Source organism: Neolamprologus brichardi, chromosome 23 (assembly GCF_056152115.1).
Source record: "Neolamprologus brichardi isolate AB-2024 chromosome 23, ASM5615211v1, whole genome shotgun sequence".
Taxonomy (NCBI): domain Eukaryota; kingdom Metazoa; phylum Chordata; class Actinopteri; order Cichliformes; family Cichlidae; genus Neolamprologus; species Neolamprologus brichardi.
This window is the reverse complement of record NC_142125.1, coordinates 10004518-10020088: the sequence shown is the minus strand read 5'-3', so window position 1 is coordinate 10020088 and position 15571 is coordinate 10004518. Positions and strand designations below refer to the sequence as shown.

Below are 15571 nucleotides of genomic sequence, written 5' to 3'. Positions count from 1 at the left end.
ACAGTGATTGGCTGATGCAGAACAGCTGTTCAGTGTGACGTCTCAGATCCACAGAGAACAGCAGGTCAGCTGATCACAGCCTCACATCATTTAACTTACTTCTGTGATTCTTCCCCCACCTTCTCATCCGAGGCTTCTCCATCAGCTCAATCCCAGTTTTTGGACTCTGTAACCAGTGACACATCAGCTGTTCACCGTTAATAAACGTGCAGAAGCTTCCGACCAGCACGAGGCGCCTGCCAGGCAGCGCGCAGGGATATAAGAACTTGCAGCCGGGGTTCACTACTTCCGGTATTAGGACGTGTATTTCCGGTCTCAGTGACGCGCTGACAGTAGTCAGACTCTTAGCCTCTGTTAGCTTGTGTTAGCCGCCGTTTAGCCACAGTTTCCGGGTTCTGAGCTCACCTCGTGCTCCGGTTCCGTGTACCCGGACCCTCCGTCCTTTCACCTGTCGGCTGGGACCGAGACGGCTCCCGGTTCTGTCCGATCCGGCTGCCTCCGGACTCCGCCTTTAGCCGCAGAGCTAACCCTGCTGCTAGCGCTGCTAACGGCTAACTGTGGCGTTCGTGGGTAAGCGAGAGAAACAACGAGGAGGCCGAGCACAGGTGAGTCAGCGTCACCTGCCGCTGGTGAGGGTGTCTATGGATTACACACGGGGGGTGGCGGGGCGGGGGACATCTGCTTGAAGCAGCCACCACACACCTGAGCCTGCCAATCAGGATCAGCTGATCAGAATACACACACACACACACACCACATTTCCGGGCTGACGATCAGCTGATCACATCACCTGTCCTGAGGTGCAGCAAGTGGAGCAGTGAGAAGCTTTATTTATTTTCGTTAAACTTTATTCAGACAAGAAGTTAGTGAGGATCAGACTGAGCTCAGAGGCTCCTCCCACTCTCACAGGTAGCTGCATGTTCTTCAATGTCCAGGAGTCCCCTGGAATCCTGAGCTGGTCACCTGGCGAACAATCATGTCACAGCCTGAGACCCTCAGTCTTGTTATGGTGGCCCTATGGTCCCAATCCTGCTGTTTTCATGGCAAAAAGTCACTAAACGCCACTTCCTGTTTCACCTGAGACCTCACAGACTGTAAATAAAGATGTAGAGCTGCATGCTCTCTGATGTCCAGGAGGGGGCGGCTGCTGAGGTTCCCGCACTAAGAACAGCCTCTCACACCTGTCATTGAGAGCGGCCTCAGGTGTGTGGCTCACAGGTGAGATTAATGGAGACATGAGTCAGCTGATCCGATGCTGATGGACCACGTGTCTCAGATTTTCTTCCTGAGGTCATCAGTATTTACATGTACCGGTGGGGGGGATAAGCTGGTCTGTGGTGTCTCACCTGGAGATCGTCAGGCTGCAGCTGGAGGATGCAGAAGATCCTGATGATCTCAGTCTGTGGTTTTTGCAGACCTCCTGACCTGCTGCCACACCTTATCCATCATCATCATCAGTCTGAGCTCCAGGAGTTTCCTTCATGAAGGAATTTAAAAGTGTTCCCTCAGAAAACATCTAAACCTCTAAAAACAGCCCCCTTTACCCGTGAAATCACGGTAGTAAGAAATACTGGTCAGACTCAATGTGAAGCTCGGCTTTTGGATGCTGGGAGGGGAGAAGATGAAATGAAGAAGCGATCCTGACGTGCACACTCAGGTGCAGTTCTGCTACTTCCTGTTTCTTATCTGTCACTGTCATTTCACTGCTTGTGTTTTTAGGATGGGCTGATTCACTATTTACTATTGCTGTTACTAGGGATGAACATTTATAAGAATTTAGCAATTCTGATTCCATTATTGATATCACTTATTGATTTGATTCCTTATTGGCTGTGCTTTGAGAGTCTCCACCATATCAAAGACATTAGTCATGCACATTAACTGCACACTGGGTCACATGTTTGTCCATGTTGACTGTCCATGATCCTCTCTTTGTTATGATCAGTGCTGGAGTCATTACTCAAGAAAAGTAATCTATTACTCATATTACACAGATGTGTGACTTAATTACTCTCTGGAGAAGGTCATTCATTACATTACTCATTACCAGTGATGGGAATAAAGGCGTTACAAGTAACGGCGTTACTTTTTTCAGTAACGAGTAATCTAACTAATTACTATTACTATCGTTACAACGCCATTACCGTTACTAACAAGAAAATGCGGTGCGGTTGCGTTACTATTTTTCAACAAACAGACGGTTGAAGCTGTCTTCATCTTACCGCACCTTATATCAGTTGCACGGAAGTAGCTGTAAGTAATCTGGGTGCTACAGCTTTAAGCAGCTGTGCGCGCTCCCGCAGGCGGCAATAACTATCTGCCCGACGATCACTTTTTGGTACAACACCTGGAGCTAAGGGGGCAAAACAATCGCATGAGTGCTGCTGTTTGGCTGAGGAAGAATAAAGTAGTCGTGGTAAGCCAATCACATGACCACTTTAAGATGACAAAGCAACAAGGTGATATATACCAGTTTTTAAATTGTGCTGATAGGCCACGTAAAACCAGAGTGATGATAAACAATATATACGCGGTGTTCAATTGTGTTAATACAGTATGTCAAAATGAAAACATAACTGTAAATTCAGACACATAAGGTTGTGCTGAAAAGAATGATACCAAACAAGGCAAAGTAAATAGTTTTTAAAGGTGAAATGTAGGGGAAAACATCAAAAGTAGTCAAAAATGGCCACTTGTACCCGGGACTCCAGAAGGTTAAACATTTTTTTTTTTTATTTTAAGTAACGCAATAGTTACTTTTCAAGTAATTAATTACTTTTAGAATCTTGTAACTCAGTTACGAACTCAGTTTTTTGAAGAAGTAACTATAATTACTTTTTCACAGTAACTTGCCCAACACTGCTCGTTACGTTACTTTCACGTTACTCCTTAAAATGACCTGAAACACAATGTCTCATAATTACAATTACGACTGCTGCGAAGCTGCTATTTTCCACTGACACAAGAACTGAAATCAGCTGATCGTAGTGTGAGTACAAGAATCCTTAAGCGGAATCAATAGGTCCTGGAATTCTAAGAAATTGGACAACTGGGAACTGGTCCTTTTACAAGAACCTTTACAATTCTTATCCCTAGCGGTCATTAAATTGAGCCTGTCTGTTTCCTGCCTCACTCCCACTTTAATGTCATCTGCTAGCTTAATGATAACAGTTAGGATGGGGGAAGAGCTAATCCTAACACTAACGTGTCGCAGGCAGGTAAATGTTTAATAAAATAGGAGCTTCTCTGAATTCGTGAAATTCCTCCTAAAGATGGACTGACAGTCTCTGAGGTGCTTCTCCAGGTTTACTACTGTCCACCTGCTGCTAGTGATGGGAGGAGCTGTGTCAGCTCGAGAAGGTGAGGCTAACGCCGCTGTTATTGATGCAGAGGAAAGGAATCGATAGTTTTTGGTATCAGTTCTCTTTGCTAGCCTTGCTCGGTACAGACTCTGCAGTGCTGAGAAAAAATAAAGTACTGCCGTGGGGAGGTGGGGGTTCAGTTCTTCAGCTCAGTCTTTCTCTGTACTAAAATCAGCCACTCTGCTGACAGTGCACTCAACACTAACTGTGATTGGTCAGAGGCTGACACCTCTGATGGCTTTTGGTGTCAAGCAGGTTCAGCTCCTAAAGCACAGAGATTAGATCATCAGTGTCTCGGTTTCTCTGATCTGATTTAAAAAAAAAAAAAAAAAAAATTACCTGCAGGTTATTGATCTCATGTCATCTGATTGGATGAAAGGTTGGATCAGTTGTTGGTGATGACTGAGATGACGTTATCTAAACAAGCCATGTTAATCAATACTCGTGTTTAGTGTAAAGTTATTGATCGGAATAAAGGTGACTGATTGTTTGCAGCTCTGAGCTGAGAACCTAAATCGCTTAATGATCTGTTTTCAGAGGTGGTTGAGGCTCTGCCCCCTGACTGCAGTCATCAGTGAGTTCATCTGTGTGTTCCAGGTGCGGCACTCAGGTCTTGACCTTCGCTCTGAGGACGCAGTAGCAGCCATGTTGACCTAGAGTCATCATTGGCGGTGGTGAGTTCTGAGCACGAGTAGAAACAACGGGCAATCGCAGCCATGTCGGAGAACCAGGCGAACAACAACAATGTCCCGCTTAACAACAACAACAACATGGGACCCAACCGCCTCCGCAATCCCAACCTGAACCAGAACCCCCTCATCAACGTCCGCGACCGCCTCTTCCATGCGCTCTTCTTCAAGATGGCCGTCACCTACGCACGCCTATTCCCTCCGTCCTTCAGGAGGGTCTTTGAGTTCTTCGTTCTGCTCAAGGTGGGGCACAGCTCACGTGTCAGCAGGATGTAATCACATTACTGATCAGTCAGACTGTTTCTGGATAGTGATCTCAGGAACACGTCACAGTATTGGTAATGGTCAGGTGTTTCAGGTGATCACAGATGTTTCAGGTGACTCCTCTCCACAAATAATTCAGTTAAACTTCATTTACATGCTTTTATTCTGCAACGTAAAGTCTGCAATACAGAAGAGGAAACCTAGACGATCAGATGACCCACATCTGAGCAGCACGTGGTCTAACAGCACAGTGGAGAGGAAGAACCTGTTAGAAGGAAGTTCTATCTACAACAGAGCCAGGCTCAGCAAGGGCAGTGGGTTGGGCGTGGCAGGAAGTGGAGGAGAAACCCTTAGAGTTAGGGGTGGGGGAAAAAATCGATACCGTGTAGTATCGTGATATTTTGTTTGCTAATAATGTATCGATACAGGGACATCAGAAATTGATATTTTGTTACAAAAAAAAGTTTTTGTGGACTGGAACATACTCTGACTTCAGAGCATGTTGATCCTTTTTCTGAGCAAGAATCCTCACATTCCTTCACTGTCCAAATGTGTTTAACATTTTTTTTGGCAGCAATAAACATGACAATTTACTTATTTTAATTTAAGACATGTTTTATTTTAATTAAGTTAAAAACTTTTTTATTTAATGTAAAATTATATTTTGTTTTAATTTACTTTCAAATTCTTCAGTTGCTGAATGGGCTGCATAGTTTTCATAAATTGCATAGTTCAGAATAGCTATAATTGTACCAGATGGTTGCATTCAGTTAAGTTGGACTAGACTGTAATACAAACCGTTCAGTTTGTCAACAATAAAACTGAAATGAGAGAAAGACTGAGTGTGAGACTTTGATATTAGATAAAATGAATATTGATAACGTTTACCTTTATGTACAGAATCTGAATATCGCAAAATATTTTAAAAAATTGTAATAATATCGTGAGTTAAATATTGTGATAATATCATATCGTGGGATGTATGGTGATTCCCACCTCTACTTAGAGTATTATGGGAAGTCTCCCAGCAGCCTCTTCCTTTAGTAGCGTGAATGAGGTAGGGGACAGGGTCCTGATACAAGCTGGTTCCTCTGTGGAGTCAGCGGTGTCCTTACGGAGCGTTGTCTCAGACATTTGAGCATGCTCAGTGGGCAGGTTTATGTTGCGAATGACGTAGGTGAAGCTGTGAGGAGCCAGCAGAATTGCTTTACACAGAGACCAGAAACAATTGCTAACCCACAGAGGAAGGGTTTGGTGACTCTGCAGACAGGTGCCAGATGTTTACTTTCTTTGATCAGAGGACATTTATTGATTTTGATCTGTACATTGTATTGTTTTTATTAGGGGTGCAACAATACTCGTATCGATATTGAACCGTTCGATACAGTGCTTTCGGTTCGGTATGTATATGTATCGAACAATACAACATTTTTTATTTATTTTATCAACTCTTCTTCTGACGATGCTGTCTGTTTTGAGCGCTCAGTGGATCTGTGTTCGACTACTCCGCCTAGGCTGCACTGTCGAGTGCAGATCCACTCTGTCTTGTCTAGCAAGACAGAAGCTAAGCTCGTTGCAACATGGCAACTGCCTCAACGCTACCCGAAATTGAACCTCCCCCACCCTCATTCAGATCTGGCGTTTGGAACTATCTTGGTTTTCATGTGAAGCATGACCCTGATGGACAAAAGTAAAACAGTATGTCGGATGTGCTACGCAATGCTTAATTACATTGGTGGGAACTAGTGCGTTAGCGCAGTTAGCTTGTTAACGTGTTAACGCCGTCCAGCCCCACGCACGGGGCGATCCGCGGTAACTCGTTAACGGAGATTTTCCGCGTTATGGCGTTAATGTCATTTTAACGAGATTAACGCTGACAGCAATAGTGGGAACACAACGAATATGACTGCACATTTACGCCGACATCATCCTAGTGCAAAGACAAGTGGAAGCAGACAAAAACAACAAGCACGCATGCTACAAACTTTACCCGAGTCATTTAGACAGCCGTTAGCACATGATTCTCCTTATCGGGACCTGATATGTTTAATATGCTGCTGAGAATATAGCCCAGAAGAAGCGTATAGTATAGCTTTTATTTTGGAAAGAGCCATTTCTCTGTAATAAACTCTCTTTTCCAAAGATGAGTGATTTCTTGATCAGATATTTGTTGTTTTTTTTTTAAATTATTTTGTTGTTTCAGCAACATTAAATTTAAAAACTGTACTTTTGAGTTAAAATATATATTTATAATTTTAATAAATGACAAATTAAAAAGGCGTAAACATTTTTTTTGTATCGAAAAAATATCTAACCGTGACACCAAAGTATCAAACCGAACCGAACCGTGAATTTTGTGTATCGTTGCACCCCTAGTTTTTATTTTATTGGTGACGTATTTTATAAACTCTGGTTGCTATGAGAGACTCACTGATGCAGAAATGAGATTATGGTGACACAACCAGCGCTCGCTGACATCTCTCTAACCCGTCCTCAGGCACTCTTCGTCCTCTTCATCCTTGCCTACATCCACATTGCCTTCTCTCGCTCACCCATCAACTGTCTAGAGGTGGTAAGGGAGCGCTGGCCCCGTGACGGCATCCTGCGGGTTGAGATCCAAAGAAACTCGAGCCGGGCACCCATCTTCCTTCAGCACTACGACTCGGCAAGCCTCCATGATGAGCTGGATGCCGAGGAGGAAGGAGGGGGGCTGGCGATGGGCGGGCTCAGCCTTGCGATGCTGCCTGACGAAGAAGTGGAAGAGGAGGAGATGACTGTGGAGATGTTTGACAACAGCTCAGTGCAGGTGATCTCTCTCGCACTCTCTCTCGCACTCTCTCTCTTTTCTTCAAATTTTACTTAAATTTAGAAGAAAATTAACAGAAATTATGTTACACCATCACTGGTGTTGGTGATTCTAGTGTTAAACCACAGCATCACACAGCCAGTTCACCTGCACAGGTGTAAACAAGCTTGGCTTGGAGCAGGTGAGCTGAAAGGAAGTGACAGACCTTAACAGAGCGCTTCCTCTTTAGCATCAGAATTCTGAATCACTTTCACATCCTGGTCCTGCAGAGCTGCAGCAAGTTCTAAATCCTCTGCTTATGTCACTTGTTGTTTTCCCTGTGAGTCAGAAGTGTTTAGTGAGTGTGTAGGTCTTCATAAAGTTTGAGAGTCACACAGATTTTGGGTTTTCCAATAGAAATGGAAAGTAGTAATAAGAGGATGGCGGTAAAACACTTGTTGGCAGCTGTGCCCTCTGGTGGTGTGTGAGCTCAGAGTAGTTCTGTGTATCTGGGGACTTAACTACCCTGAACACCTGACTCGGGTGAACTTTAAACTGCTATTGGCTGCTTCAGGCCTTGCGCACACGGGCCCCGAGTCGGGATCTTGCACTGATCCCGATCTCTGGAAGAAACGCACATTTTTGACTGTGCCAACATAGAGCCGCTTGGCAGGTGTTTGCAGACACGTCGGCATCATACAATCATACTACAACCTCCAAATGACTCTTTTGTCCTGTCTTCCTCCCATCGCCGTGTTCTGTCGGAGGTCAGCAATCAAAGGGATATTTTTGGTGGAACAAAATGTGTAAGGAAACGTGTATTCACCAACCAGTTTGCAACTACTTGCAAACTGGTTGGTGAATACACGTTTCCTTAGCAACAACAGGGTACCGGGAGCCTTTCGTATGGAACCCACAGTTGGGGGTCGTGATGGTTTTAGCGTTGCTCAGTGTCCCATTGAGTGCACTCCCTCAAGCCAGAGTAATGTGATGACCGCCAGTATTCATATTACTCTCTGGATACGCTCAAATTAAAAGCAGAAATGACCCTCAAAACCTTCTGCTGTCCTGCTGCAGTTTGAGTTGGACATCGAGCCCCGCCTGAAGCCATCTCTGGTTGGTGCAGGAGGAGGAGGAGCTTCAGGAGGAGGCGGAGCCAACGACAGCCAGGACGTCTCATTCAGCCAGACCACTAAAGGTATGCAGCCGCTGCAGGACTCAGTGTCTGAGCTGGAGATGATGACCCGAGCAGGTAAACCGTTCTCCACCCCACCCCTGCCACCTCACCTCCTCTAACTCCGCCTCCTTATTCAGTCCAGAAACACCTGCTGAGCTGTTTAACGTTTCACAATTTAAGATTGTATGTGTTTATTTTTGTGTTTTTCTGATGTGGTTGTTTACTTTGTTGTTCATTGTCGCAGTGTGGCCTCAGGAGGAGTACATCGTGGAGTACTCGCTGGAGTATGGCTTCCTGCGCCTCTCTCAGAGCACCAGACAGAGACTCAACATCCCTGTCATGGTCGTCACACTTGGTCAGACTCTGAGCCGCCGTGTCACACGACCTCAGCGTTGGCCAACTTGCACTCCCTAACCGTGTCTGTGTCTGTTCGCAGATCCAATGAAGGACGAGTGTTTCGGAGATGGCTTCAGTCGGTTCCTGCTCGATGAGTTTTTGGGCTACGATGACATCCTGATGTCGAGCGTGAAGGCGCTCGCCGAGAATGAGGAGAACAAAGGTGGGGTGGGCGCTGTAAATGGAGGGTGGGGCAGGGCACTTTGGTGTGATGCTACATTCACTGATTGGATTCAGAGAGCAGGTGTTTACTTCCAGTCATGTGACACAGCTCAGGTGTTTGTGTGGTTCTCTGCAGGATTCCTGAGGAACGTGGTCTCCGGTGAGCATTACCGCTTTGTCAGCATGTGGATGGCCAGGACCTCCTACCTGGCCGCCTTTGTCATTATGGTCATATTTGTAAGTACAAATACAGTAAATGACCCACACTGATCGTTCGGGTTCGTTCAGTCGCACAATGTCACGACTGAGTCTCGCGTTCTCTGTTTCAGACTCTGTCGGTGTCCATGCTGCTCAGATACTCTCACCACCAGATCTTCGTCTTCATTGGTCAGTTCCTCATACCATTCAGTGTTGACCTTTGACCCCGAGCCTCAGGTCTATTCTGACTCTCTCCTTAACCCCCTACAGTTGACCTCCTGCAGATGTTGGAGATGAACATGACCATTGCCTTCCCAGCAGCCCCTCTGCTCACTGTCATCCTGGCCCTCGTAGGTGAGTCCAGATCCCATTCTGTTTGAGGACGCTTCTGAACCTCTGTCACCTGGGTCCTGATGCGTGGCCGAGTTCTTTCCGTTATCTGGCTTCCCTTACCCTAACACTGGCAGTCAGGATAAGCGGTCGCGTGGGGCCTGTTATCAAGCCAGGCCCACGTGCCCCTTCACATCAAAGGGTGGCAGCATCTGACAAATCATAGAGGGGTATTTCATAGCTCATATGACTCCTCTACCAAAGAAAAGTGTTCCCCCTGCTCCAGAGATGTTATCAAAGGGTTCTAAAAATCTTTAAAGATTATAAAAATATATCAGTAAAATGCAACATTGTTGTGAAAATGATGTGATAAATTCCTCAGAAACATCTGAGGTTAATCTGGACACAAGCATTTTAATTCCAGTCAGTAGTTTTATGGCTGAGTAAATACTTTTTAGTTTACTTTTCACAGAATGCTCTGTCATATCAGGGAGTGAGCTTCTGGAATAGTCTTCCACTGTCAGTGAGGGAAAGTCCAAGTCTACCCATCTTTAAGAGTCAGTTAAAAGGGCGGCATGTGATCATGTTTAATAATCATGCTTTATATTGGATGTGAAAAAGAGTTATTGTGTTACAAAAAGGGAAACAACTATTAGTGTAATGGGTCAGTGCAATATCAGGACAGTCGGGGCATGTGCAATACTGGGGTTTGTGCAATATAATTGATGTGTTTCCGTTATTGTTATCTATATTGTCCTCTGTGTCCACTCTTCTTGGTTCTAGTATAATGTGATCACTGTTTTTGTCCTTGTCACATGACCTGTAAATAGTAAAAACATACAGAGACACTAACTTGTGTTTAACACCAACCTGCCATAGGGTCTGCAGATGGAAATTAGCCCAAGGCTATAATCTGGCATATTTACATTTGTTAAAATGTTCATTAATATGTATTGCCCCTCTTTCTAAATAAAATAAAATAAATAAATAAAGCAGCGAGAGAATAAAAACTATGGTTTGATAGTAAAGACTAAAAATAACTGAATTTAAACAGGGTCAGGGCTACATAGAAATCTGATCTAAGGTGAGCAGGTACAGTGCAGGTTAGGGTTAGGGCCTGCATGTCTGCTGTGATGCTGTTTACAGTCAGTCCAAAACGCTGCAGCTAGCTTGCTCACTTTACAAAAGTGAGAGGTCACATGACTCCAGTGTTAGCAGCCTTACACTGGAGTCGTGTGACTGCATTTTTTTTTTTTTTTTTTAAAGCTTTTATTGAGCTTGTTTGTGTAGCTGCGTCTGTCAATCACAGATTGCTCAGGCCTGATTGTCAGTCGGCTGATATCAGAGCAGCTCGTGACTCTGCTGTACCGACACTCTGCTGTACTGACACTGATGTTTTGTTTTTTTTGTTGTTGTTGTTTTTTGGGATCCTGTTTGTTCAGTTTAAATAAAGATTAAAGTCAAAGCGCTGAAGGTTCCTGGCAATAAAAACAAGCGTCAAATTAAAAAAATGTTTGTAAACAGACTGGATGGACGTTAGCCTTGGTTGGGGCGGTGCGGCTTACATTTAAAGCTGACCTGTGATGTCACTTTCTGTCTCAGGCATGGAGGCCATCATGTCAGAGTTCTTCAATGACACAACAACGGCATTCTACATTATCCTCATCGTGTGGTTGGCAGATCAGTACGACGCCATCTGCTGCCACACAAACACCAGCAAACGCCACTGGCTCAGGTGAGGTCACTTTCTGTGTGTGAGGTCATTGTTACAGAATTAAGTTGAAGGGGTTCCTGGTCATTTGATCAATAACCAGATCGATCGGGCTTTGGCCATTTTTATTGTCTCTTGTCAGCCTGCAGACCTTCAAGACTGATCATGTGATCTGTTCTCCCTGCAGGTTCTTCTACCTTTACCATTTCGCCTTCTACGCCTACCACTACCGCTTCAATGGCCAGTACAGCAGCCTCGCCCTCGTCACTTCCTGGCTCTTCATCCAAGTAAGTGTCGTCATCCTCATGCCTGTGCTAAGCCCCTCCCCTCAGACAGTAAATCTAACATTTTTGTCCTCTCGCAGCACTCCATGATCTATTTCTTCCATCACTACGAGCTTCCGGCCATCCTGCAGCAGATCCGGATCCAGGAGATGCTCCTGCAGAACCAGCAGGCTGGTCAGAACCAGACGGCTCTGCAGGATAACCTCAACAACAACATTGGCACTGCCGCCGCTGGAACGGGACCCGCCAATGCCCCCCAACCAGGGCCGACCAGTGGAGCCGAGCCAGGGCCTCAGACAGATTCCCTTCCGTCCCCTGCAGAAGGTGGAGCCTCAGGAAGCGGGGAGGTGAGGGCGGAGCTGAACTGGGTCGCTCACACAGCTGCCATCCTCACTGAAGCCCTGACGTCATCAGTGGATGCGGGAGCCAGCAGCGGTCAGGGGCCAGCTGAGATCAATGTGGTGGCTGAGTTCTGGATGGGAGGGGGAGCAGTAGGAGGGAGGTCCTTAGGTGGGAGCGGAGCCTTTGGAGGTCAAGATCCAAACTCTATTTCTGTAGAATTTAAACCTGCACCAGCTCCTCCAATCACAGAGCAGCATGAGGCGGGGCCCTCAGAGGATGCGGGGCCCTCACAGGCAGAGGGAGCCTTGGAGGAGGCAGGGCCCTCAGAAGAGTGCCCCTCCCACACAGACTGTCCCCCCTCACAGAGCGCAGACTGCCAGCAGCAGCCGTCCTGAGGCTACTGACATCGCCTCACCTGTGAGACAGCTGATCAGCTCATTGATCGAATGAACAGATTTTATTTGATTTTTAAACTCATTGATTAGCTTGAGGGTGGCGTCTCCTTGCAGGTCACGTGAACAGAGGGCGGGGATGCGATAATTTATTCTGCTGGTTTTTTTGGGTTTTTTTTTTTTTGTTCTTTTTTTGGGGGGTGGAGTATGGAGGGTTTTTCCTCAGACGGTGTCTGAGATTGGAGGTCCATCACCATGGAAACCGAAAGCAACACCCTGAACAAATGAAGCTTGAAGCAGAAACTTAATTTTTTTTTTTTACTTTTTTTCCCCCCCCCCTCTAATCAATAAACCCGAGTGTCTTTTTCTCAAACATCAGCCTTTTCTTTGATTCTTCAAACAAAGCTGATCGATCAATTGGCTCATCAGAGCTCTGCTGTTACCGGAGGATTTTCAAAATAAAATGCATGGCGTTAACAGACGTTTTATTTATCTTGAAAACCCTTCTAACATGAACGTGTTGTTACGTGATGAGTTTATTCAGACTTCATGTAAAAACTGAATCTGTTTGTCCATAGAGGAAAAAGCTTCACAATATAAGCCCTGACAGCAGGAAGCTGCTGCCACATGGTACACACCAGGCCTGAGTGGTTTCACTTCATTGATCAAATAATTAACTGATTATCAATAATATCCAATAAAGAAAAATCAGGTTTCCGCTGCTGGCTGAAAGGATGAAGCCAAGCAGTTCTGGTGTGCCTGGGGGCGGAGCCAGTGAGCTACAGACAAGAAGTCTGATGCAACATTTCAGTTATTGATCAGCTGATCAGTTATTGATTCTGACAGACTGAAGCACAAACTCAACTTAAGTTGCTTTTTTTTTTTTTTTTTTTTTTTCTCGTCTGCTTTTGGCTTGAGGGAAAAAATTGAACAGGAAGTTTGGAGCACTGTGGCGCCAGACTGAACATTCAGGACTTGCTATTGGAATGGATGCCTTATCAGTAATCCTCAGACTGTCAGCAGCTGAGCGAGCTGGTTGGTTGTGGAATATGACTGACTGTCACACTCACGCTCCGCCTCCATCTGTTCATCTATCAAAATGGTGAATGATGTGGTGGGTCTGATGGCAGCGTGTTTGCTCTGACCGCTCCCATCAGACATCTGCCAAACACATTTTTGGGGGAATGGGACACATGAGATGCTCTGAACCAATCAGGAAGCCTCATGTAAAAGCAGCATTTTGGTCAAAGTCCCTTCAATGGGACAGTGGCAAGTTTGAACACCTGTTTGCGTTCTTTGGATAAATGATGGTCTACAAATCCGAAGGAGGGGAAAGGAACTGATCCCTCCCATCAGGTGAACATCAATTATTGATTGGATATCAGAAACAATTGATCTCTGAGTGTCTGTTTTTGTTGCTGTGAAGTAGATGGAGCCTGAGCGTGACTCTGGCTGGGGGGGGGGTTGGGTTCTTCTTCGTGCCTCTTTGCTGAGGACTGTAGCCTCATTATTGATCATCAAAATGTATTTACCTGTCAGACCAGTAAAACCAGTAAAAGCAGTGGTCGCCACCCATTGTGTGAATGCCTCCCTTCTTTCACACCATCCACACACAGGGATTTTATTCTGAAATGACATACACCAGCAGCAGGAAGTGAAATTTCTCATTACCTGTGAAACCTTTCAAGAAAAAAAGTCATTATACATGGATACTTTCAAAATAAAAGCCAACTTGCCAAGGTGCTGAATTGTTTTTGTCCAACAGGAAACTGGCCGAGCTGAGTGTCATGTTTCACCTCGACCACCTAGTGTTATTTTTGACAGCAGCTCATTTTCAGGTGGTTTCCTGTTTTGATGGCATCTGGTTGCAGCTTTGGTGGTTTTAATTGGACCAGAAACCCTGCAGGAAGTTACCAAGAGAAAAAACTGAGACATGCTTTTGGTTCTCTAGGTTTTTCAACAGCAGCTGAAACAGTTTAAGTGGCTTTATTTGATCAGACACGATAAAGGGACTTCATAAAGTGCAGGTCGAATACATCATTGTTGCTTACTAAAATAAAGGGCCGTGCGTTCAGCATTTGTTCTGCCTCCGAGCTGGGCTGTTTTTTTTTGCGGTTGAAGCTAAACTTGATCTTCGGTTCAGTTCTTGAGTTAGTGAATGGACTTTAATCTGAAGACGGGCCCCTCTTTAACGCTGTAAGTGCCATTCAGGATAGATGTTCTCAGGATTACTTCATAGGTGTTTCCTCACATCTGTATGGCAATAACATCTGCAGGTTAAAATGCCTTCTTGAAATAAAAGATTTTTCTTAAAGCAAATGACCTGTTGTCTCCTCACACACAATTTGACACCTCTGCGTTTAATTTTTTTTTCTATCTGTTGACGTTACAGAAAAAAAAACCCATGAATTTATGGTGAAGAAGATGAGCGGCTTCCAAACCATAACAGCAGGTCTCACTGCAAACCCACTCCACCCTCCCTGCTCTTTCTTCTTCACCTCTCTGTGGATGGTTGACCACCATTCTCTCACATTCACATTTTCACCTCCCTCCCTCCCTTGCACACACATACTCTGTCATTCCTATGCTCTCCAGAGCATACCTCCATCTCTGCAGATGGAACCAGAAGGTTTCAAATAGTGCCAGGGCACATGTGCACGCAGCGACCTGCAGTGAAACGTCAAACAGTCAAACGTTGCTCATTCTCAAAGCTGCCTGACACAAAACATTTCCTCTTCTGACCCATTCTCTGCTCTTAACCAGGCTTTAGCTGTCTTGGCAGAAAGACAGGATGAGGTTTAAATACCCTTAGAGTTGTTAAGCCAGATAAATAGGTTAAATGAAAGCTGTTTCAATGACTCTCATAACCAGCAATCACCTTGGGCTTTTCCCAAAGCAATGTGCAATTACCCGCAAATGAGCCACTCCAAGACAGCCCTGTAGACCATCATCGCGATCGTTTGTTTCAACAAGGCGGTAATCCAGAGCAGAGTTCTGCCAGCAGTTCACCACAGCCCTCTATAGTTGTCAGAAATAAATTTAATAAGGTTGAAATTAGACAAATTTTGAATTTCCCGCCTCCAGACGATATACCCAATAATGCACAATATTATCAAGGCATAATAGGGAGTGCCTGTGAAATAACATACAGGATTTTCTCCCATGAATGTATGACCGCATACTATAGACAGTGTGGCTTGCAGCTGTCTTTCATGGCAAAAAAATTTTCTGGCACAACTTCACCTGCTTCCAAGGTGCATGGAGAGGATGAAAGAATTCACAAAGCAGGAACTCCAGCAACACTTGAGGGAAGATGAACAGCTTTAATAATTGACCAACGCGTTTCGGCTTGTGGCCTTCATCAGGGTCATAGTAAAATATTGTAAAGAATTGCTTAAATACAAGACAGGAAACAGAAAAAAATTCAAATTAACCAGTCAAAAACTTCATACATAGGTCAGCTGACATATAATAGGTAT

The 15571-nt window shown here is 45.0% G+C and overlaps 1 protein-coding gene across 2 annotated transcripts; it reads left to right on the top strand.

Annotated features, from left to right (window-relative positions):
* The first annotated feature begins 306 nt into the window (after positions 1-306).
* tmem259 (transmembrane protein 259) lies at positions 307-13663 on the top strand. 2 transcript variants are annotated; one of them, XM_087836260.1, is made up of 12 exons: positions 307-605; positions 3960-4294; positions 6813-7121; positions 8178-8298; positions 8522-8632; positions 8714-8836; positions 8972-9072; positions 9165-9222; positions 9304-9387; positions 10966-11098; positions 11262-11361; positions 11439-13663. In XM_087836260.1, exons 2-12 carry the CDS (start codon positions 4079-4081, stop codon positions 12093-12095), a joined length of 2013 nt encoding a protein of 670 aa, XP_087692386.1. In that variant the 5' UTR covers positions 307-605; positions 3960-4078; the 3' UTR covers positions 12096-13663. The 2 variants fall into 2 exon arrangements, with proteins under 2 accessions (XP_087692386.1, XP_087692385.1); XM_087836259.1 differs by having other exon boundaries at positions 8178-8352.
* Positions 13664-15571: the final 1908 nt, after the last annotated feature.

What these genes read in the sequence shown, in the direction of transcription:
- tmem259 (XM_087836259.1), top strand. Translation starts at nt 4,079, where the DNA reads ATGTCGGAGAACCAGGCGAACAACAACAATGTCCCGCTTAACAACAAC. An exon ending in GGAGATGATGACCCGAGCAG is followed by an intron (nt 8,353 to 8,521) that starts GTAAACCGTTCT and finishes TCATTGTCGCAG; the next exon opens with TGTGGCCTCAGGAGGAGTAC. An exon ending in CGAGAATGAGGAGAACAAAG is followed by an intron (nt 8,837 to 8,971) that starts GTGGGGTGGGCG and finishes GGTTCTCTGCAG; the next exon opens with GATTCCTGAGGAACGTGGTC.